Source organism: Arabidopsis thaliana (assembly GCF_000001735.4).
Source record: "Arabidopsis thaliana chromosome 1 sequence".
Classification (NCBI taxonomy): Eukaryota; Viridiplantae; Streptophyta; class Magnoliopsida; order Brassicales; family Brassicaceae; genus Arabidopsis; species Arabidopsis thaliana.
In genome coordinates this window covers 9,309,277-9,330,933 of record NC_003070.9, presented here as the reverse complement: position 1 = coordinate 9,330,933, position 21,657 = coordinate 9,309,277, and the positions used below count along the sequence as shown (strand labels likewise).

The window sequence follows — 21,657 nt, the reverse complement described above, 5'->3', positions numbered from 1 at the left end:
GGCAATCTGAACAATAATCCCTATACAATATCCTCAAAGTTCTTAACCAGCTGATAATTGTTTTAAAAAAAAAACAAATATAGTAATCAGTCATAGGATTTGATGTTATAGAATTAAATAGAACGTGAACAGCGACATTTTTTTTTTTTTTTTTTTGAAAAGCTTCAAATTGATGGTGTAAAACCTAGATTGTTCTAAACACAATCTTTTGCTTTCAAAATTTTGGGTCTACATAAAAAAAAATTATAAGAAAATATAATGCAAAATCTAGATACAAATACAATTTGACTATAAGATTAGACGTTATGATTTCATTATAACATGTAAAACGTATACGTAATCGTAAGGCAAACATAAACGTTGGAGTGTGGGCACTGGGCGTGGGCAGCGAGCGTGAAACCTCTTTATTTCGCTTTGTTTAATTTTCACAAGAAACGATTCTGACTCAATCAACTTTATTCCTTGCTTAAGTTACGTTAATATACATTACTTTCACGAATACATCACTTTTTCTTATTCACAAGATGTATATTTTGATAACGAAAACCCATGATTGTTTTTATTATTATTATACGCATCAATAACCGGAAGAGGCAAAAACGTAGAGTAGATTAAAAATAATATCAGTGCCTTGCTACAAATTACTCAATCAATTAAAATGATCTTTTGTAAGCTCCACAAAAACAAAAGAAATGTGCCTTAAAAAAATGAAATGAACTTCCATACTAAAAAAAAAAGACACAATCTTTTATGTTTTGTTTTGTTATTGGCCTATTCTTCCAGATTTACGTTTTAAAAGAAGTTATTTCCCAACCATTAGGATAATTTCTACATGAACAGCTCAGACTGCAGCAACGTGTAATAATTAGCAGCTTCGTCTTCAAGCTCCCAAAACGCATCACCAAACCCATCTAACAAACTATCTCCATAAACGTAACCGTCATTAGCCTTTTCATAATTACTCTCGCCAAAATCTGTGTTAGGGATCCCAAGTTCGTCATCGGAAGCTTCCAAAAGATGCTGCATCACTTTCTCCTTGCTGTCATCTTCCACTTCTTCTTCCTTTGAGGAAACACATGAAGAAAACGAGTCTTCGACGTTGGAGGTTTCTGAAACGACGGCGTATTGGTCATCCGATGATATTTCTTGCTGAAGAGCGTTTATGAAGGAAGTTAGGTCATTGTTGTGTTGGTTTTGTTCGTCTGAATCGTTGAGAAGACAGAGAATTTGGTTGTAAGAGGCAGAGGATGATGACGAAGTTGGCTTTTGTCGTTTGTTCGTTTCTTCCTCGACTAGGGTTTCTTGTTCTCTGTAACGCTTCAATGGCGATACATCAGATGTTTCAGCCATGTTATGAGAGAGAGAGAGAGAGGATGTTTTAGAAACGTTAGAGAGAGAAATTGTGAGGGTGATAAGCGAGATAGAGTCATAGAGAGTGAAATGTATATATATATATATATATATATTATATAGAGAGATTATTTGGTCAAAATAGCTATTTATATTGTATAGTATTAAAATAATAATGTGATTTAGTATTATTTTAAATTGCTTCGTGCATGTCAGGAGGAAGAAACATGTGAATGCTTTATTCAAATTATCGCATTACACGGAAAGAAATCTAAAATATTTGGTCAATAATTTAAAATTTCTGATATAGGCAGAGTAAAAGAATGGATCCTACGGCATGTAACCTTTGTTGGTTGTTAGTTGTCACATAACGCATGATGCCAGGCAAATCTTTAAAATTTATGGCGATGATTTATTTACAGATAAATTTGTATCTAATATGAAAAATATACAATAAATTTATCAATATTTCAAAAACAAAGAAAATTAAATAATAAATACACATAAGTTTCGGAATATCGATTGAGTGTCCAAAAAATATCTAGATTCTAAAAAGGGATATTGAGTGGACTTCAAAGGGAGCACCTATTTTTTAAAAATGTTGCGTTTTTAAAAGAAAATGAGTTTTCTTTGTTTCGCCTCGAATCAATGAGGTTAAACTTTTAAGGATGCTCACATTTTTTCATCTTTATTTATTTTTAAATATTGTCAGAGGGAGAGACAAAAGATAAAGAAAACAAGTTGTTGGTGTCATTGAGATTTGGCAATATTTTTGTGTTGTATCCGCCGTAGGATTTGCCTTCAAGAACGAGCTTGTAGATTACGAGGGAAAATCGGACGACTGTCATTTTACGTCTATGGATTGCACATGGAAAGAGACGGGTTCTCATTGTTCACTTGACCATACATTAAACTAATCACAACTCACAAGTCGCAACCTCTTCACTATTTTTCATTAGTTAATTACATATGTGAACATTGTTCACCTATTTTTTGGTGGGACTATTTTAGTTGTTACACACTTACACACACAGAATTCGAAGAACATCCAAATTTATAAGTTCATTACCTTAATAAGTTTTTGAAAACAAATTTCCAGTTGGTTGAATTCATACGTGTGTTTATCATGCTTTAAGGTGTAGTTTTCCTCTCGTCTATGTAATTCGAGGGACCCAATGCCAATTAACGTTTTGTATAAAAAGGCAACACTATTACTTGTTTAAAAGAATTTACGTACTACCTCTTGAAAAAGAATTTAATGAAATGGTACGAATAGTTATGAAACATTTTATTTCTTGTAGTCGCGACGGTTTCAATTATTTGTTTACATGATCTTTTTTTTTTGAAGCAGACGTTTTGATTATTTTTTGAATCGGATGCTTACCATACCAGTCAAATATTTTCTGACAAATTATGCGGTTATGAGGAGATATAATACAAGTACAAAACAAAAGAACGTAACTACAGGCAAAAGACGGTTACGAGGAGATATAATACAAATTGGAAAAAAGACAGATGGTTATAGCCAATATAACCAATTAATTACTCTGAAGAAATTATGGACTTAAAATTCGTTTTTTTTTTTAACTAAAAAAAAAGATGAACACATACATGGTTCGAGGTAGGGTTACGCAAGTGGGTTTTTGTTCTCTTTCTTTCGAAGCACTTCTTCAAATCTTTACTTTTCATTTTTCCGTTTTTTTAAGTTTACTTTATTGGCCTGCTTGCCATTTTTTTCAATAATGATCTTTCACCCAGTTAAATTATATATGTTACTGCAGTCACAAAATGAGGAACAGAGATACTAACTTAAAAAAAAAATCTAATGCTTTTAAATTTTGAGATTATTGTCTAAACGGTATTGTTACAAATTTGCCATTTTGTCACTTGTAAAAACTATAGATTTCAGATTATTTTTTAATATAAAATACATATTTCATAACGAAAACTATTACCCTAAAAAAACTTGAACCTAATAAACCCAATCATCATGTTTAATTTTTTTTTTATTTATAAGAAAATAGTATTTTTGAATTTGTTTTGGCCAAATGACAAAATTTATAAACATCCCTCAAATAAGTCCCTTATTAGTAATTGATTTTAAATTTTATATATATATATACTATAAAACTAGAACATTTGAAATGGGTTACGTCTTTTTTCATCCCAAGTCACCTTCGACTCTTTCGAGCTACGTCAAAATTAAGATTAGTTGAATCGACAACTAGATTGCGTGAAGTCCTCTCTTTAGGTTTCCTTTCTACTAAGGCTTTTTACTTGTCTAAGTGATATATAACAAAATTGAAATATAAAATTGTATATGTAAACGTCACTATTTAAGAGGAGTTCGTGGTGCTGGTCCAACGAATAGCTGGTTGGGACTTGGGACGGAGTGAATGATTTTTGAAAGCCTTTCAGGTCCATCCATATCCTCTTATCCTAAATATCTATCTACTTTTAATTAATGGTTATAAGGTCCATCATATTCATATGTATAAAACGTGGAGTTTTTAATTTATTACTATCTTAAGTTGGTAGAATATTTTAGTTGTTGGTAAATTTTCAAGATTTCATCTAATTCTATTAAATTTAAATTATAAAAAATATCTCCCTACTCATTTTTATCGTTTACACATTTTAATTAACAAAATCTAGAAATCAGTCATGAAAAATGTTGAAATGAGCTATATTAGCCTAGTCACAACCAGGAATTACCTTGCCTTTCCTAGTTGGAGTTAAGAAAAAAGGTCGATGAATGGGATACATGAAAAAGAAAAATCATGATATGTAAAGACATAAAAAAAATAGACCATCGGAGAAGTTAAACATCAAAAGCATTATTGTTACAATAAAAGTTTACAACATATATATATATATATATATATATATATATATATATCAGAAAATTATCATAGAATTAATTCAGCTGCAATACATTTTTAAAAAATTATATATAATTTTCTGCTACAATACATTATAATTTCAAGAACGTAGACACATGCATGTACGTATGCACATGGTCACCGTACACCGGTTTTGTATACATACGTACCTCTCACTTTCTCAATTTCAGCAGCCGATACACTTTATTTATTTGTTAATGGGCTATGCATGTAGTTTTTATATACATAGTGGGACTTGAAATAATTGGTGTGAATAAATAGAATGAACAAAAGCAAGTGTATTCAAACTTTCAAGGTGGTTAAAACGAACGAATGGAACATATGAAACAAACAGTGCAGAATTAACGAAAGAATCATTTATTGGAATCAGAAAGTAAAAACTAAAAACCATATAGAATAGAAACATAATAAGCTTTAAATAAAATGAAAATCGTAGTATAAACAAGTACCGCATTTTCGTTATTTTATGTCACCACATCTTTATAATTGTACTAAAAGATGACATGTTATAATAGAATAATACTAACAAATCTAAAATACGAATAGCTAACTGGAACCCAATGCTTTCGATATTAAAATATCCAGAATGCTTGGGCCATTCGTTGGTCTACCATGGTAGGAGGTGGCATGTGCATAGTGGTTGAATGGTCATGATACGCCATTATCAAATCATATACCATCGCAATATTATAGTGCCACCGTCGATCTAAATTATTGAAGTGGTCGGTCCACTTATGCGATGTTCCACCTGTTCGTGACATTGATAATTCATTAAGTTAGTCATATCCCTTGAGGAGATCTAATAAATACTTATGTTTACTAATTCATATATCATGTTAATAATGGTTGCGTCGACAAGTTTAGAATCTAGGCAACATCGTTTTTTAATTTATTCAGTTTAGTTTTGTCCTAAAAACAAAAATAATAATATAAATATATATTCAGTTTGGTTAACAAATAAAAAGTCGAAGATCAGTATGTAATATTGGCAGCTACAAAATTTACATGGCATCTTCAAATCATATACAACGAATCCAAACTTATTGAAAAATAGAAACAAAGCAAAACTTATTCTTGATATAATGTTCAAATACTAAGATATAGTAACTTAGTATAAGAAGTATTAGCATTCTCATAGAAAATTTTCAATTTCGAATCAGATATTTGGTAACCACGAAATAATATCGTAAAGTGAGTAAAGTAAATAATGTCATTAATTTTGTTGTTTATACTGATCACGAACAATTATAGAAAAATTTTCCCCGACATTGTTGTGTATAAAAGAAGATCTAGTGGGATGATAACAGTCATGATTAAGACAGCGTGATTATGTTTGATTGATTAGAGTTGGGCCTAATTAAACATCACAAAGTACGCTAACAACTATTTTCTTTTTTTCTTTTCGGGGTTATTTGAATAAAAAGCAAAATGACAACCAGAGGCATCATGCCATGTCCGCTTCATTCATCTGCCTAAATTATAATCTTTTAGTTCTACTCGCTACAAGAATATTACAATTTAGCCACTACCGTGACATGCAAAACCGTGGCCATCAAAATGTCACGTTGTGGCCATAATGTTTTGAAAATGTTTAATTTGTGACCATCCACATTCAAGTTTGTGCCTAAATGGTCACATATTGGTGCGGTGGCCAACTTATGACCAAGTGGCTTTTAATTGGCCATTGCTCAGTTAGGCACAAATTTAAATGCATGGACTCTCCATATCAATGTAGTCTATGATTTTTCAAATTGTTTTTTGTTTTCTTACATCTGATGAACAACAAAGACCTGATATGAAATCTTGTCGATGTATGAATACCATAGATTTTCAAAGATAACTTGTCGCCTGATAATAATGTCTATATAAAAAAAATCATATTATGAGACGAAAAAGTAGACTCGAACATAGCTTTTTCACAAAATTGATGTAGATGAGGGCAATTTTAAGCTAGTTTAGAAAGGTGGAGATAACAAATTTGCAAAGATATTTTGATAGGCCATTCTCTTGCAATTCCAAAATAGTAACAACAATCATTAGAATGATACAATCTCGATATTTTGATAGGCCATTCTCTTGCAATTCCATTCTCTTTGTCTCCACTTTTTAGCTTGCTAAATACGTCATTAGAATGATATTAATTTTGAATTACATTATTTTCAAAGAGATTTGCTGGAAAATAGTTTATTTTGTCTACTTTAATACCAACAAAAAAACAGAAAAAGTCTGAGACCTCATAAATGGAATCTCAGACTCTCTAAAACATTTGAATAGATTGGATTAACAGAAATGAACCAAATGTGGAGAATGGAGTGTGATAATTTCAAGTTTCTCTTGTGTATAGTGTACACACAAACATTACTAACTTTTCTAATCTCAATAAAATCTTGGAGTTATAAATATATAGTCTTCAAATTTCAATATGTAAGTGTTCCACAAAATCGATCAGCACAATATATAATCGCAAACTTTCATCTTTCTTTCTCCACAGTAGAATCCAGTTCAGTAATTCACCACTGAATCCCAGCTCAGACATATCTTGCTTTGCCATCAAATTCCTGCATGATAAACAGAACCACATCAATCCAAAGTCACTAGTTCGCGATATTATTCTGAATCCAGAAACCAAAATATAACTAAAAGCATTACAGGAGGCTTATAAGGACTGACTTAGCCATCCGACACTCGAGATACGTCTTTGAAAGATGCCTACATTGCTCAGACTTATGACCAGTAGACTTGAGACAGTTAAGATAACCTTTCTTCTCCTACAAAAAAAGACACAACACTCGCATGAAAACATTTCCATGAGATAGGCTTAGGTTGGAGAGAAGGAAGGATGAAACAATACCGTGTCACATTGATGCAAATGATCCAAAGGTAAAATACCCTTTTCTGGTGGTATTGGTCTCAATCCTCTGTTCCCTCCAAACACTCCACCTAACCACAAGAATCAACAAACGCCAATGATAATCTGTGTGACAACTAAGTAACACCAATGCTTTGTTTCCTTGCCATAAGCAAAGTAAACACTATGAGTCGGCGACAAAGATTTCAGTGACCGGTTTTAATACCAAAATCAATCTTACAGTCTAACCATCAATAATTAACACCGCTTAACTAAGTTATATCTAAGTATTTGCAAGAGAATGATTGGAGTTGCATTATGTGCAAAGAATTTCTTTAACAATCTAAGTTGAAGTACATTTAAATAAATAATGGATAGGGAAGAACAGTTGTGGGAACACTGAATTTTCTATATAGGGTTTTTGATGAGGCAACAGAGGATTTTACACAAACGCATCACAAACACATAAATTCTCAAGATATCGAAAAAATTCAATAGCAGAAAATAAAACCAGAATAGATCCCTCATAATCTTAGATAAGTAGGAGACTAATCGATAGATAAACAGAAATGGAAGAGCAAAGTGACGCACCTGTACTCATCTTGAAGCTAGGGATTCACCAGCAACGATGCTTTAGATTCATGTGTCAATGGGGAATAGCTGAATCTTACAGAAACAGTCCTTAAGTTTATGGGCCTGAACTTGGACCGTACGCAGGTTTACGTAATAGTAGTCATAATCGATATTGTTAACACTGAAGTAAACTATAAGAACCAATGGGTAATGCCGGGTTTCAAGGTGTGAGCTCAAGTGGTGCTAGAACACAAATGACAACAATGATTAAGCTCATTTCCAAATTTGCATAAATGAAAGATAACAAAACAAGTCTTTCATAAAACTTATCCATGAACAACAGAACCGCAAGAGAATTGTTTGTAACTGTCACTACCAACAAAAAAATAAAAACTGAGTATCTGCCAAAACTAGGATATCAACTCCACATCGACAAGTCATCTGCATCACTGTGCACCAGCTGACAAGAACGCACTTCCGGGCTGACGGTTAGCCAACGGACCATGGCAAGATAGGAACTTGGCATTTACACCATCAGGGACAATCCTCTTCTCTTGCCTTAGCTTTGTGTAATCAGCACGGTTAAACTTGGTGAACCCCCTATAATATTCCAACTTCAAACATCAACAAGAAGCCTTTTGCAAAACAAAAAGAAAGTAACATAAAAAAGCAAACACAAATCATACCATTTCCTGCTAACAATGATCTTTTGACGACCAGGGAACTTAAACTTAGCACGACGAAGAGCCTCCTGAGCATGATGACCATGAGCATCTTTGCACCTCACAGACAAAAGAACCTGTCCAATAGCAACTCTAGCACAAGTACCAAGAGCTTTGCCAAAAGCACCTCTCATACCAGTCTGAAGTCTATCAGCTCCAGCACAAGAAAGCATCTTATTGATCCTAAGAACATGGAAAGGATGAACTCTAATACGGAGATGAAACGCATCTTTCCCGGCAGACTTCACCATGTACTTGTTACAAGCAATACGAGCAGCTTCAAGAGCTTCACTTGAAACATTCTCTTTCTCCCATGAAACCAAATGAACACAGTAAGGGAACTCATCAACTCCTTTCCTCTTCATACCAACATCGTAAATCCTGATCTTAGGATCGGGAACACCACGACAGTATCTTGATTTAGGGTATGGCTTTCCCTTAATTTGACGGTAACATCTCGCAGGTCCTACACATTTGAATACATTTATACATTTTCAATAACAAGTTGAATCCTTTCTGATACGCAATTCAAACAAAAGCCTAATCCAAATGTAAAATTCCGAGCTTAAGCAAATCTAATAATGCGACTTGAGTGATTAGAAAAATCCATTTTTGACACTGAACCTAACAAAACGAACCTAATCCACATGTAAATTCCGAGCTTAAGCAAGTCTAATTTACGATTCCGGCGACAAAACTCGTCTCCAATGAGATCGAAAAACAGAGACCCTAGCAAATACGATATGCAGAGAACGAATCTATCTATCCATAGAAGATCGATTACATTCAGAGAAATAGATTATTTAGCAATCTGCTTACTTCGTCCCATCGCGTTGATTGTTGTTTCGAATCCTAGAAATGAAGAAGAAGAAGAAGAAGAAGAAGAAGAAGAAGAAGAAAGGCGTAACTTTTTTAAATAAGAAGAACAAAGAGCCCTAATTCTCTTTGCCACGTAACTGGATTTGGACCAAAATAAGGCCCATTAAGGAACTAAAGCCCAATTTGATATTTTAAGCTTAAAAAACAAATCCGTGTTTATTCCGGCGACTTTTTTTTCTTTCTGATGACATTGGCGATTACGTCACGGCTCAGGCGCAATTTCGTGTTCCGTCGTAGGAATCTTGAATCGTTGTTGTCTCCACAATGTCAGAAACTTATCAACGATCTAAGGTCTTGCAGAGACACCGTCGAAGTTTCTCGAATTCATGGTTACATGGTGAAAACGGGACTCGACAAGGACGATTTCGCAGTGAGCAAGCTTCTTGCTTTTTCCTCTGTACTTGACATTCGATACGCTTCGTCGATCTTCGAGCATGTCTCCAACACTAATCTCTTTATGTTCAACACTATGATCAGAGGTTACTCGATTAGCGATGAGCCGGAGCGAGCATTTTCTGTTTTCAACCAATTGAGAGCTAAAGGTTTGACCTTGGACCGATTCTCGTTTATCACGACTCTTAAATCATGTTCTCGTGAATTGTGTGTTTCAATTGGTGAGGGATTGCATGGGATTGCTTTGAGATCTGGGTTTATGGTTTTTACTGATTTGAGGAATGCTCTTATACATTTTTACTGTGTTTGTGGAAAGATTAGTGATGCTCGGAAAGTGTTCGACGAAATGCCGCAGAGTGTTGATGCTGTTACGTTTAGTACTTTGATGAATGGGTATCTTCAGGTTTCTAAGAAAGCGTTGGCTTTGGATTTGTTTAGGATTATGAGAAAAAGTGAGGTGGTCGTTAATGTCAGTACGTTGCTTAGCTTTCTTTCGGCTATTAGTGATCTAGGAGATTTGTCTGGAGCAGAATCTGCTCATGTGTTATGCATCAAGATTGGCCTTGATTTAGACTTGCATTTAATCACAGCTTTGATAGGGATGTACGGCAAAACTGGGGGTATCAGTTCAGCACGCAGGATCTTTGATTGCGCCATTCGAAAGGATGTTGTTACATGGAACTGTATGATAGACCAATATGCCAAAACGGGTCTCCTTGAAGAGTGTGTATGGCTACTGAGGCAGATGAAGTATGAAAAAATGAAACCGAATTCATCTACATTTGTTGGGCTGTTGTCTTCCTGTGCGTACAGTGAAGCAGCATTCGTAGGACGTACTGTTGCTGATCTATTGGAAGAGGAAAGAATAGCTTTGGATGCAATACTTGGAACTGCACTCGTTGATATGTATGCAAAAGTAGGATTGCTTGAAAAAGCTGTTGAGATTTTCAATAGAATGAAGGATAAGGATGTAAAGTCCTGGACCGCGATGATCTCGGGTTATGGAGCTCATGGACTAGCAAGAGAAGCAGTAACACTATTCAATAAGATGGAGGAAGAGAACTGCAAAGTGAGACCCAATGAGATTACCTTCTTGGTTGTGCTGAATGCTTGTAGCCATGGAGGGTTGGTAATGGAAGGAATCAGATGCTTTAAGAGGATGGTTGAGGCTTACAGCTTCACGCCCAAAGTTGAACATTATGGTTGTGTGGTTGATCTTTTAGGTCGAGCGGGGCAGTTAGAGGAAGCGTATGAGTTAATAAGGAACTTACCGATCACAAGTGATTCAACGGCTTGGCGTGCTCTGCTAGCTGCTTGTAGAGTATACGGGAATGCAGATTTGGGGGAAAGTGTGATGATGAGATTGGCTGAAATGGGTGAGACTCATCCGGCAGATGCAATTCTTCTAGCTGGGACACACGCTGTTGCAGGGAACCCAGAAAAATCATTAGATAATGAGTTGAATAAAGGGAGAAAAGAAGCTGGATACAGCGCCATTGAAATAGAATAGAGTAGACAATCTCTGGCGTTCATTCACCTCTGACCTTTTTGTTGAAAACTATATCAGCAAAATGTTGTTCAATAAGGTAAACCCCTGTATTTACTCTTTCTTTATGCTTTAAAACAGTAACTTATGTATAAAGAAAGGAGACAATTGATCTTAATGAAACAGTTTTGATGGATTGTGAAAAATCTATTTGACGGGCTCTAAACATTCTTTCCCCTTTTCACCACCCAAGCACTTCTCTGTTTGTCCTTCTGTTAATTGTTTCTGGCTGCAAAAGAATCATCTAGGTTTTGTTTCCTACTTACGTGAACAAGCTCACTCAATTGTTAATAACATGATGGTTGTTGCTGGCTTTGGGCATGATGGATCATAATCTTAGACAGTCAGTATGTGGCTACTCAATTGTTGTCATGATGCTGTTAAAAAAGAAAGAAAGAATATATATGAAACTCTATTGGTTGAACTCATAACCTAATAGTTCAAGTGAATGAAATCATGAAATGATAGCGTACCTAGTTAAACATATTCATTTTATGGGAGGAGGTTAGAAGTTGAGATGATGTTGAGTTCCTAGGCATAGATTCTAACTCCATTTGTGTCTCTTCAAGATTGCAGGTTGCTAAGAGAAAGATCGCCACTCTCTTTAAACACTTTGAGTTAGCGAGAATGTATGTCATTAGTTATTTCTCATCTTCTCTTCCTCCATAGCCTCCCCACCTAAAGATCTGTAAATGAGACAACAAGCATTCGGGAATAGTAGAAGAACTCGGCTGGTTCCATGAAGGTGGGAGACACGTAGAATCCTGATATCAATACATTTGCTATAATGTTAAGTTCATCTATAAACTAGATGCACTTGTGTTTAAGGGGAGGAGGATGGTATACTTACAGTGTCAATCGTAAGAATTTGTAGTTTAGGAGAATTTTGAAGCAAATACATAAGTGGTTCCAACCAATCTACCAAATTGCTTGGAACAAAATAAAACTCCAAGAGCCGAGAGAACTTGATGGTGTTACACCACGCAACCTGTGATTAAAAAAAAATATAACATTAGTTGGCTAAGCAACAAGGAAAAGAAGAGGATCGGAGATATGTAATCGGTACCATTGGCTTGGTCAAATACAAGTACATATGTATGACAGAAGAAAGAGATCTCAGAAACTTGTGATCGGGGTTATGAACATAGCCGAGTTTTGCTATATGAAGGCAAGAAATATTCTCTATCAAGCAATAGTCCAAAACGTTACGTAAGCGTAAAATTTCTAATGCAGGGGAATCTATTACCAAGGATCTATTGAGATCATCATCATCATCCTCCTCTACCTCACCTACGTCAACTTCCTCAACCACACCTTCCTCATCATCCTCTACCTCATCTACATCATCATCATCCTCTACCTCATTTTCCTCTACCACGTCTTCCTCATCCTCTACCCCATCCTTCCGCCGAGTAGTATTATAATGTAACTGTTTCAAGGTAGATACTTTCACGGTAAATTTTGTCAAGTTGTCATCCTTATGTCGATCCACCTTCAGGCAGTTGAGAACAGGGGAGCTTGATAAAAGGCTAACAAGAGATTCTTCGTCTTTGTACACCACAAAGCGAAGACTCAGAGTTAAGAGAGATGGTAGGCGAACAGGGGAAGAAACGTTCACTAGAATCTTGTTGGATAGACTTAAATCAACGAGCGTGTTGCATGTGTAAAGGCACTTAGGAAATCCTGTGGGTTCTGCGGTCCAGAGGAGATTGAAATCTAACTCTTTCACACCTCTATTAACTACGTTCTCAACCCACTTTCCGACATCTACGTCAACAGGACAATGTGGACCGAGTTCCACAACCAAACTATCTAGTTTCGGTGCCTTATGGAGTTGCAATGACTTTTCAATAAACCACCCCACGCTCTCGCTGTCATCTTCTTTGAATTCGAGTCTAGGCACCATCGGCCAGACATAACGCCATCGTTTAGACAAGATTGAAGTGGCGACTGCCTCTTTTGTTGGGACGTGATGCAAGATCTGCAAGAGCAAATCGTTAGGAAAAGCACAGATTCTAGTTTCGTTTATCTGACAACTTTCGGTTTCTGGAACAGTTGATATATGCTCATCGTCGTGTATAATATCCCAAAAAAAAGACCAACAACTTAAGCAACCCATAGATGTGGCCATGTGGGATACCGGATACCTAGCTAGACGCCAATGGAACTTTTTTCTCGTCGCTGGCTGTGACACAAAAGTGAGTCTATATTATAAAGCTTTTTTTCAAAAAAAAACAATTATTATACAAATATTTATTATTTGTTCAAAGAAAAAAAAAAAAAAATATATATATATATATATATATATATTATTAATGCATATAAAAAAAGAAACTAAATTAAAGTTGCCCAATTTTTAAAGTAAAACTGCAATATAGACACACATAAAATATATCAATCGATTCTCATTCTTACATAATTGTTAGTTTTTTCCCTTAAAAATCTAATCATCAAACCAAACAAAATTGTTGAAAATCCAAATTTTCTAGCCTGGTCCTTATATTTCCATTTGTTATTTTGGATGAATTTATTTTCCAATTCCCAATTTTGCCGCCAACCTTGATTAATTTCTCTACTTGGCTTGCTCTAATTGCTTGCACCACGCCCTTGTAAATGTATCGATTATGTTTTTACGTGCCATGAATTTAAATTTTTTGTTGTTACACTATTTGATAAAATAAATTGAATGTGTTTTGACTAAACGGATTATAATACTAATTAATCTTTTTAAAGTTCTACGTATAATTTAATGCATCTATGATTTCTTAAAAAATCAAAATAAAAATTGGTAATAATGTTTCTAGTTTCTGTTCACTACAACATACAAACGATACTTATTCTAATTGCAGCTAATAATAGAATTGGTTTTTACAAGTTGAATTTTTTTTAATTATTTGTACATGGGCCTTTAACTGGAGCATAATTAAAGACCAAAATGAGAAAAGGCCCATATAGTTGTAGTCTTAGTTTAGGTTTGGAGTCTCACCCTTATATTCTTCGTTCCAAACGAAAACCCTAAAAGAGAAAAGGAGGCGAAAATGGTGCAGCGTCTTGTTTACCGGTCGCGACACAGCTACGCCACCAAATCGAACCAGCACCGTATCGTCAAGACTCCAGGTCCCTTTCTTCTTCTTCTTCTTCTTCCTTGATATCTTCAATCTCCTCTGCTTTAGTCTCATAATTCTCTAATCACCGATCTGTTCTTCATAGTGTAATGTGTGTTGGGATTGTTGATTTCAGGAGGTAAATTGGTGTATCAAACCACAAAGAAGAGAGCTAGTGGCCCCAAATGTCCTGTTACTGGCAAGCGTATTCAAGGAGTAAGTCTTCTGATTTCGATTTGGCTTCGTGTGATTTGGTTTACATGGTTCTTGTATCTAGAGTCTTGATTTGAGGTCTAGATAGAGTTAAGAGTTTGAATTTTTTAGGAATTTGATGGCTATGTATAACCAAATCAATCAGATTGAGTGTTTTAGAATGTTTTGAGTATTGATCAGTCTCATTTTTAATGGGCATGTCTTCTTATTTCAAGAAACCATGTTACTTAGTTAATAGTATTGTGCTTATTGACGGTCTTGTGCTGATTAGATAAATCCCACATCAGTACATAACATAAATCATAAGCTAAATTGTCGGTGCCACTTTGTCTTTCAAGTTGTTCCTTGTATTACATAAGGATTTGCTATCCACCTTTGGCATAAATTTTCAGTTTATTCCCAACTATATATGTTTGATTATGCAATGGCATATTCCTTTTGCATTATGTGAATAACTTTGTTTGTTTATTCAGATCCCTCACTTGAGGCCCTCTGAGTACAAGAGGTCAAGATTATCAAGAAACAGGAGGACTGTAAACCGAGCATACGGTGGAGTCTTGTCTGGTTCTGCAGTCAGGGAAAGGTTTGTTGTCCATCTTACTTGAGTCATCTTTCTATTACAATAAATTTGGTGTTCTTTAACGTAATGTTGTTTTTGGATTCCGACAGGATCATTCGGGCATTCCTTGTCGAAGAGCAAAAGATTGTGAAGAAAGTGTTGAAACTCCAAAAGGCTAAGGAGAAAGTAGCCCCCAAGGCTTAAGCTTTTATGTTTTATTCTTCTCTGTTTTGGAATTATGGCTATGTTCAAGTGATAGGACTTGGTGCAGTCATGTGAGGACATCTATGTTACTCGACCAATTTTTAAGCTTTGTATTCTGTTATCAGTTCTTAACTTTGTCGACAATTCTCTTCTCTTCAGTTTTGGAATTGTTGAATTCATCTTTAATGTTCTATTGTTGATGCATATCACATAAGCTGTTGTGATTACCTTCTTGGTTAATATAATATTTCTGAATCTCTCGGAGGCTAAATCAAGCTTGCACTTTAATGTTCTCAGCGTCATGACACAACTATGGAATAGCAATTTTGAGTCTTAAATCTTAACTATGCTTCAATTTTTGGGAATTCTACAACGACAGTCTCGTATGCGATTAATGAAGTCAGCTCCAGAAATAATATACTTACTGGTCTTTATTTTGAATATAGTAAAACTCGATTCAGTTTTTCTCTTGTTCATCTTGACTTACCTCATGCCTTCTTCATTAAAGCAAAGTTGCTTGTGAAAAATAAAAACTCAAGGAAGCATAATTAATAAACGATTTAATTTAGTGAAAGAGAAAGCCTACAAAGAGGAAATACCCTAGCTTGAAAAAAGCAAGCCAAGAAGGCAGAGATGGGAAAATCTATCCACATACATCAGGTTGTACTGGAGAAACAAGCTGGCAAATCGCTATTGATGGACGATAAAGAAGAATAATAACTCTCCAGCAATGTCATGTTCTGTTTCAGGTCTTGATGATGACGATGGTTCTCATTAATTGTTGAAGTGAAATCATCAAACCGAAGTGTGTCGCAATGATCACCAAGATGATCTTCATTGGAACCACGCATGTTCTTCATTATACCATTTCCTTCGAATCCCGTCTCTTGATACTCCTGTGGTAGGCTTACAAGCGGGGGACATTGCTCTTGGGCCAACACTGCGCTGAGGTCGATATGGCTCGTGAATTCTCCCAAGAAGGTCGAATCTGAAGACGTGTTTAGCAGAAACGATGGGATTTCATTTGACGAGGGGAGCCTGGGAAACTGAGGTTGTGTTTCTTGTGTGGCAAGAAAGAGATTTGTGAGGTATTGTTGGTCTAAACATGAAACCGGATTGAAAACGTTGGTGGGTTTGTCGTATGAAGTGAAATCCAAGTAAGAGAAGGGACTTATAGTGGGAACGGATGGAGTTGTACTATTACTAGTTTTGGGAGTGTTCATATTCTCATGGTGAAACTGGAAGTGAGAGCTAGGTTTGAGGATCTTGTCTGAAGAAAAATGGTATGTGTTTGATTGCTTTTGGTTAGACATTGTGTCGGTGCTTGTTTCTGGTGGTAACGAGGAAACAAAAGAGTGAGAGAGAGCTCTTAGGGTCGTTGTGTTGGTCTTTTTGAAGATTCTGCATATAGCCCATGAATCCTGCAGTGGTCCATATCATTCAAAATGTTAATAACAAATGAGTTTAATTTATAGAAAATAGAAGTCCACTAATTTCAAAATAATATTTGCACTTTGTTTATTTAATTATTTTATATTTTACTTTTGAGAAATTGTTTGAATAAACATACTTATTAAAAGAAAGATTAGTAGTACAAAAAGAAAAAAACACACACACACACAATAATTTAAGATTTAAACTTAATATCAAAGAAACATAAAAGGAGTACCTAAAATACATATATTAAAATCTCTCGCATTTAATATTTGTCAAATATGTCTTCTACCAAAAACTTAAGACTTTATTTTGCTTTCTCAGACCTAAAGATAGATATACAAAACAATTAAATCAATAAATTTCTCATTTAACTCGTTCAAACTCACTACTTTACAACACAAAAATGCACCATGTTCGAGATATGTATTTACTCTTCAAAAACTTCTAACCAAATCTTGCGATCTTAATAACTAATAATAGCTTAACTTGTCGTCCGATCCGGATAACTTCCAATCCTATTTTCTTTGTTAATAAACAATACCTAAGAAAAAATTACTGAGAGAATATGAGCTTACGTTGGGAGAGACAGGAGAGTCGAAGAATCTCTTAGAAGGAGGAGATGGTTCGGAGAGAGAAGGCAAACGAAACTCATGCATCATCCAATCAGTCTTAACTCCTTTCGCTGCTCTTCCTTTGTAGAACACTAAGGACTTCTTTAAACCTATGCATTTGTTTCCTTCTGACGAGTATATCGGCCGGTCCGTTCCCGTGGCTTTCCAAAAACCAGCTCCGGTCACTCGGTTTGGCCTCGAGCTGTTCCTATACTTCCTGTCCCTTGGACAATAAAAGTACCATTCTTTTTCACCCGTCATCGCAAACTCTACGATATTTTAACAACAACAAAAAAACAAAAAAACTTGTTTAGACTTTATTTTCTTATATTAAACCTTATAATATGATATACAAAAGTATGAAAGTCATATATACTTGGAAGATCCCAGGGGTCATATTTGTAGATATCGAGTTGTCTTATGAGCTCAATGGAGAGAGGGTTGTGTTGAACCTTCCGCTTCAGGTAGAAGCTTACGAGCTCTTCGTCGGTTGGATGAAACCTAAATCCGGGCAACAATACATCCTCCATTTTCTGATCACCGTCGTTGTTTCTATCTCCCATTTCTCTAAAACCCTAAAAACAAAAAAGAGTTGGAAGAGAGGAACCCTAAGTGGAACTAGCTAGAGTGAGTTTGGTAGAGAAGAGGAAGTGAAGTAAGTGAAGTGGTTTAGCTTAAGTTGAAATCAATATATGCTTCCTTGCCAGGGGTCTGAACCCGAAGGATCAGCCGCCATTTCAGCTGAGTTTTTAAAATTTCATTTTATTTTTGAATTAATTTCCCAAGAAAGTTTGTTTGAAAGCTATCTTTGGTTTTACTTATTAAACAATATTCAAAACTGGAGCTGAAGGAAAGGTTATAAACACGAGGACAAGATCAAGAAAAAATATAATCAATAAGACAATAACGTACTATATACTATATCTCAGGCCTGAGGCCTTTCGTATTTCTTCTTATCATGAAAAAAAATATATGTACATATCGATACTTTAGTATGTTATCGATACTTAATTACTAATGAAGCATTGCCATTACTTCTAGAATCAGCGCATATGATACAAAAATGCACTATCATCATATCGTGTACGCATATATACACACGTGCACATGTGTGTATCGTGACATATGGTGAACAACGAACATAGATACACATTGACGTGCATGAAATCTACGTATGTATTTTTGTGTGAACAGTGTATGTGTATAATCGTATATATGGAGGACGAGATGAAAAATTATTAAAGACCAATTAAGAACCGCTTTAATTTTGTCGCTTTGGTTTGAAGTCTTTAATTAATAAAAGGATACAAGGGCCGATCGAGGCCAGCTGCAACTACAAAAGATTCGAAATTAAATTCACTAATCAATTGCTTTCAGGTTTCTAATTAGGATTAAACTAAAAAAATTTAAATGGATTCTCAGAATCCGAGTTTCTTCTATTCCATTCTTCTTCACAGTTTCTATTCCCACTGACCAATGTCAGAAAATAGAAGGCTTTAATGGCCAATGGAGGGCAATGACATTAGTGTAATTTACCATTTCACCACTTAGTTTGGATCTCAGTCTGACTAAATGCCTGAAAAGATTTTGTTCACTCTGACCTTTTTGGTAACTTCAGCGTTCCAACGAACAAGTCTCAAGTTTGACTCATATTAGTCTTTTGTGGTAAGACTTAAAGAAATTAGCTGATGGAGTTCGACTTTTACGTACAATTTACTATTTAAGTTCATCTATTATTTTTTAAATGTTGATTCAGAAAGTAATAACTTCTTTTCTAACTTCTCACAAGTTCAAACTTCGTCGTAATATAGTACATAAATAAATAGAAATAAATATGACATCTCTATGTTTTTATTATTATAAGAATGTAAACATCATTAGAATGAAGTGTTGAAGTTTTACAAAAAGCTGAACCTACAAATGTAAACTTTGTCAAGAAAAATAATAATACAAAGAAGAGTTGAGTATCAATCAACCCATTAACGGATCCAAAGAGCAATTAAGGCACGAAAGACTTTACGGGGGCGTTCTAGCAGTAATGGTGTTTCTCACTTCGCTATTGATGTTCTTGAAAACAATTGGAGGCGGAATTGAGATGCCATTGTGAAGGAGATGATTCCGCTGTCTCCATATGTGATATACTGCCGCTTGGGCAGCCAATTTGGGGGGTAATGGAGGGGATATCTCTATGTTCGTGAGACCAAATTACTTGAAATCAGTATATTGAGGTTAAGTTTTAATTGAATCTAAGCTTCAACTATGTGCCATCCCATAATTTAGCCAATATACCAATATCATGTAGCTTCTACAAAAATGATTACATATCCATGATCATAAATTTATAATGTTTATACAACCAACACAAAAGTAGTAGATTTTTCATGATATCATGTAGCCTTGCTTCCATATCTTAACCTCTCAGCCGCATAGTATTCCCAAAGCCACAAAACACTCATAAATATGCATACTAAACAAGTAAATATAATCTTTTGCCCCAAAAAAAAAAAAAAAACAAGTAAATATAATCAAATATTTTTTTTAAAAAAAAAGTCAAATCAAATCAATTTTCGTCACTTTGGTACAACATTAACGTTATAATTATGCTTACGAGATTTTTCTGCCTGCCTTTAATTTTACACACAATCATCTTTCTTTTTTTGAGAAAAAAAAAGTTGCCGTCGTCGAACGCGGCTAGCATACAATGATACAAACATGGTCAAGCAGATCATCACTTTCATTGAACGATCCGTCCGATATCAGCTATGATTAATGATTTTTCAAGTAACGGTTCATCCAAGCACGACGATGTTCTTCGGATTTTGTTTGGATCTAGAGGATAAGATTTGTTTAGAAGTTGCTCAATTTCAATTTACGTTTCAATGCTTTTCAAAAACTCTCTTAAAAAGGCTGCATATAATGTAAACACAGTTTTTGATGGAATAAATTTTTCATTCGTTAAAAATTCAATGAATCTATATCCTTCATGTTTATTTTGACGACTTAAATGTATGAATTACAGAGAAAAATAACTAGGCATCTCCACGAATATTCTTATGCTTTGCAGTACATACAAACAACATATTCCGTACGTAACAAGGTTTCATCAAATTATCAAAAAGAACAAAATAGCAAGGTTTTTATCTATTTCGTTCAAACACCAATCAAACGAGTCAGATGCAAGATGAAATAAATATGGTTTTGTTCGACTTCGAGATACATATTTTGTACTTGTTCAAATAAAGAATTTCTTTTTATCTAAACCGCTTTCATAACTAAAACGGTTTAGAGAGCCAAAGCAGAGATAGAAAGTTTACATAGCTAATATTTTGTGAATATCTAGTAAAATTGCAATAAGAAAGTGACTCATTTATAACTTAATCATATTACTATCATCTACATATATAACTAAAAGAATGATAAAGTAGATTTAATTTGATGATACTAAGTTTACACTAATCCTAAGATCTACATCTACTAATATTAGCACTAAGATGTAACTTGTAAGTACTAATTCTCTGACTCCACTCGCATAGTCAAACCAAACAATCACTTTTTTGGTAAGTAAACAATCACTTTACTAAATCAAAATTGCTACCTGACTAGAGCTTAATTCGTCTAGTGGTCAACATTTTGTGGTTGAAGTAACCACACGCGGTACATGTATAGGGAAATCAATATTTATATGCGTGCTGTCTCGATATCAGTTCATCTTCAAGGAACGATAAACAAATCCCCATAGTTCGTAGTAAAAATTAAATTCGAAAAAGGCTGTAAGAGTAATCTGAGTTCTGAAGTACAGTAGTAGGTGAAAATATGTTATAATATTATCCAGTTTGTGGTTAACTACATCAGTAATAATCTAAAACTATGAACATTGACAAGAAGGATGCGTGTAGCATTTATAAGGCAAAAGTCAAATTTACTCGACTTTCTTGTCATTTTTGTGGGTTTTTTAAATACCGAATACCAAAGTATAGAATTTCACAACGTTTTCTTGCTTTTAGTAAAATCTAGTTGAAGTTTTAAATATCTATCCAAAATCTTTTCTTTAATCATTTTTGTGTATGTACAAGTACCGTCAATTTGATCAACTAATTATTTACTACAGCGTCAAATTGTAAATTTATCGGTTTTCGAAAGTCATGCTAGTTGACAAGGCAAATAGAATTATTTGAAATTGATGTTGATTACCTAAGTAGAATGACATGGATCGGACTTATACATTTCGATATTACAAAATCCAAAAAACAATCTTTATATATGGGTTTCTTAGTGAATGTATTGTTAAGAAAATAGATAGTGCAATAAAGAGAAT

The 21,657-nt window shown here is 34.6% G+C and overlaps 6 protein-coding genes, 1 long non-coding RNA gene, 1 other non-coding gene and 1 pseudogene across 15 annotated transcripts; 3 read left to right on the top strand and 6 right to left on the bottom strand.

Moving 5' to 3' along the window:
* Positions 1-321: 321 nt before the first annotated feature.
* AT1G26920 (zinc finger CCHC domain protein) lies at positions 322-1,441 on the bottom strand. Its single transcript, NM_102456.3, has one exon. It carries the CDS (start codon positions 1,348-1,350, stop codon positions 829-831), a length of 522 nt encoding a protein of 173 aa, NP_564266.1. The 5' UTR covers positions 1,351-1,441; the 3' UTR covers positions 322-828.
* Positions 1,442-5,674: 4,233 nt separating this feature from the next.
* On the bottom strand, positions 5,675-5,919 carry AT1G06037. The gene has a single exon (NR_139010.1). It is a non-coding gene; the product is annotated as an other RNA (long non-coding RNA).
* Positions 5,920-6,506: 587 nt separating this feature from the next.
* AT1G26911 lies at positions 6,507-7,872 on the bottom strand (annotated as a pseudogene). Its single transcript has 4 exons — positions 7,693-7,872; positions 7,105-7,193; positions 6,903-7,021; positions 6,507-6,811 (listed from the first exon to the last, which is right to left on the bottom strand).
* A 33-nt stretch (positions 7,873-7,905) lies between these two features.
* RPL10B (Ribosomal protein L16p/L10e family protein) lies at positions 7,906-9,284 on the bottom strand. 2 transcript variants are annotated; one of them, NM_102455.3, is made up of 3 exons: positions 9,216-9,284; positions 8,361-8,862; positions 7,906-8,274 (listed from the first exon to the last, which is right to left on the bottom strand). In NM_102455.3, the coding sequence occupies exons 1-3, from the start codon at positions 9,223-9,225 to the stop codon at positions 8,121-8,123; spliced, it is 666 nt and encodes a 221-aa protein (NP_174013.1). In that variant the 5' UTR covers positions 9,226-9,284; the 3' UTR covers positions 7,906-8,120. The 2 variants fall into 2 exon arrangements, with proteins under 2 accessions (NP_174013.1, NP_001322695.1); NM_001332734.1 differs by lacking the exon at positions 9,216-9,284 and having other exon boundaries at positions 7,943-8,274; positions 8,361-8,969.
* Positions 9,285-9,421: 137 nt separating this feature from the next.
* Positions 9,422-11,291, top strand: AT1G26900 (Pentatricopeptide repeat (PPR) superfamily protein). Its single transcript, NM_102454.2, has one exon. The coding sequence runs from the start codon at positions 9,460-9,462 to the stop codon at positions 11,176-11,178; it is 1,719 nt and encodes a 572-aa protein (NP_174012.1). The 5' UTR covers positions 9,422-9,459; the 3' UTR covers positions 11,179-11,291.
* A 396-nt stretch (positions 11,292-11,687) lies between these two features.
* AT1G26890 (FBD, F-box and Leucine Rich Repeat domains containing protein) lies at positions 11,688-13,345 on the bottom strand (the record flags this gene model as incomplete). 5 transcript variants are annotated; one of them, NM_102453.2, is made up of 4 exons in its annotated part: positions 11,688-11,978; positions 12,065-12,202; positions 12,281-12,490; positions 12,557-13,345. In NM_102453.2, 4 exons carry the CDS (start codon positions 13,343-13,345, stop codon positions 11,856-11,858), a joined length of 1,260 nt encoding a protein of 419 aa, NP_174011.2. In that variant the 3' UTR covers positions 11,688-11,855. The 5 variants fall into 5 exon arrangements, with proteins under 5 accessions (NP_174011.2, NP_001322851.1, NP_001322849.1 ...); NM_001332733.1 differs by having other exon boundaries at positions 12,065-12,372; positions 12,461-13,345; NM_001332731.1 differs by having other exon boundaries at positions 12,065-13,345.
* On the top strand, positions 12,657-15,629 carry AT1G26880 (Ribosomal protein L34e superfamily protein). Of its 2 annotated transcripts, none has more exons than NM_001332729.1 (4): positions 12,657-13,412; positions 14,237-14,331; positions 14,455-14,534; positions 15,005-15,551. In NM_001332729.1, exons 2-4 carry the CDS (start codon positions 14,253-14,255, stop codon positions 15,134-15,136), a joined length of 291 nt encoding a protein of 96 aa, NP_001319088.1. In that variant the 5' UTR covers positions 12,657-13,412; positions 14,237-14,252; the 3' UTR covers positions 15,137-15,551. The 2 variants fall into 2 exon arrangements, with proteins under 2 accessions (NP_001319088.1, NP_174010.1); NM_102452.4 differs by lacking the exon at positions 12,657-13,412 and having other exon boundaries at positions 14,054-14,331; positions 15,005-15,114; positions 15,201-15,629.
* Positions 14,773-14,919, top strand: AT1G06033. Its single transcript, NR_139009.1, has one exon. It is a non-coding gene; the product is annotated as an other RNA (small nucleolar RNA).
* Positions 15,630-15,811: 182 nt separating the features above from the next.
* Positions 15,812-17,998, bottom strand: FEZ (NAC (No Apical Meristem) domain transcriptional regulator superfamily protein). The gene is made up of 3 exons (NM_102451.2): positions 17,719-17,998; positions 17,307-17,611; positions 15,812-16,715 (listed from the first exon to the last, which is right to left on the bottom strand). The coding sequence occupies exons 1-3, from the start codon at positions 17,903-17,905 to the stop codon at positions 15,951-15,953; spliced, it is 1,257 nt and encodes a 418-aa protein (NP_174009.2). The 5' UTR covers positions 17,906-17,998; the 3' UTR covers positions 15,812-15,950.
* Positions 17,999-21,657: the final 3,659 nt, after the last annotated feature.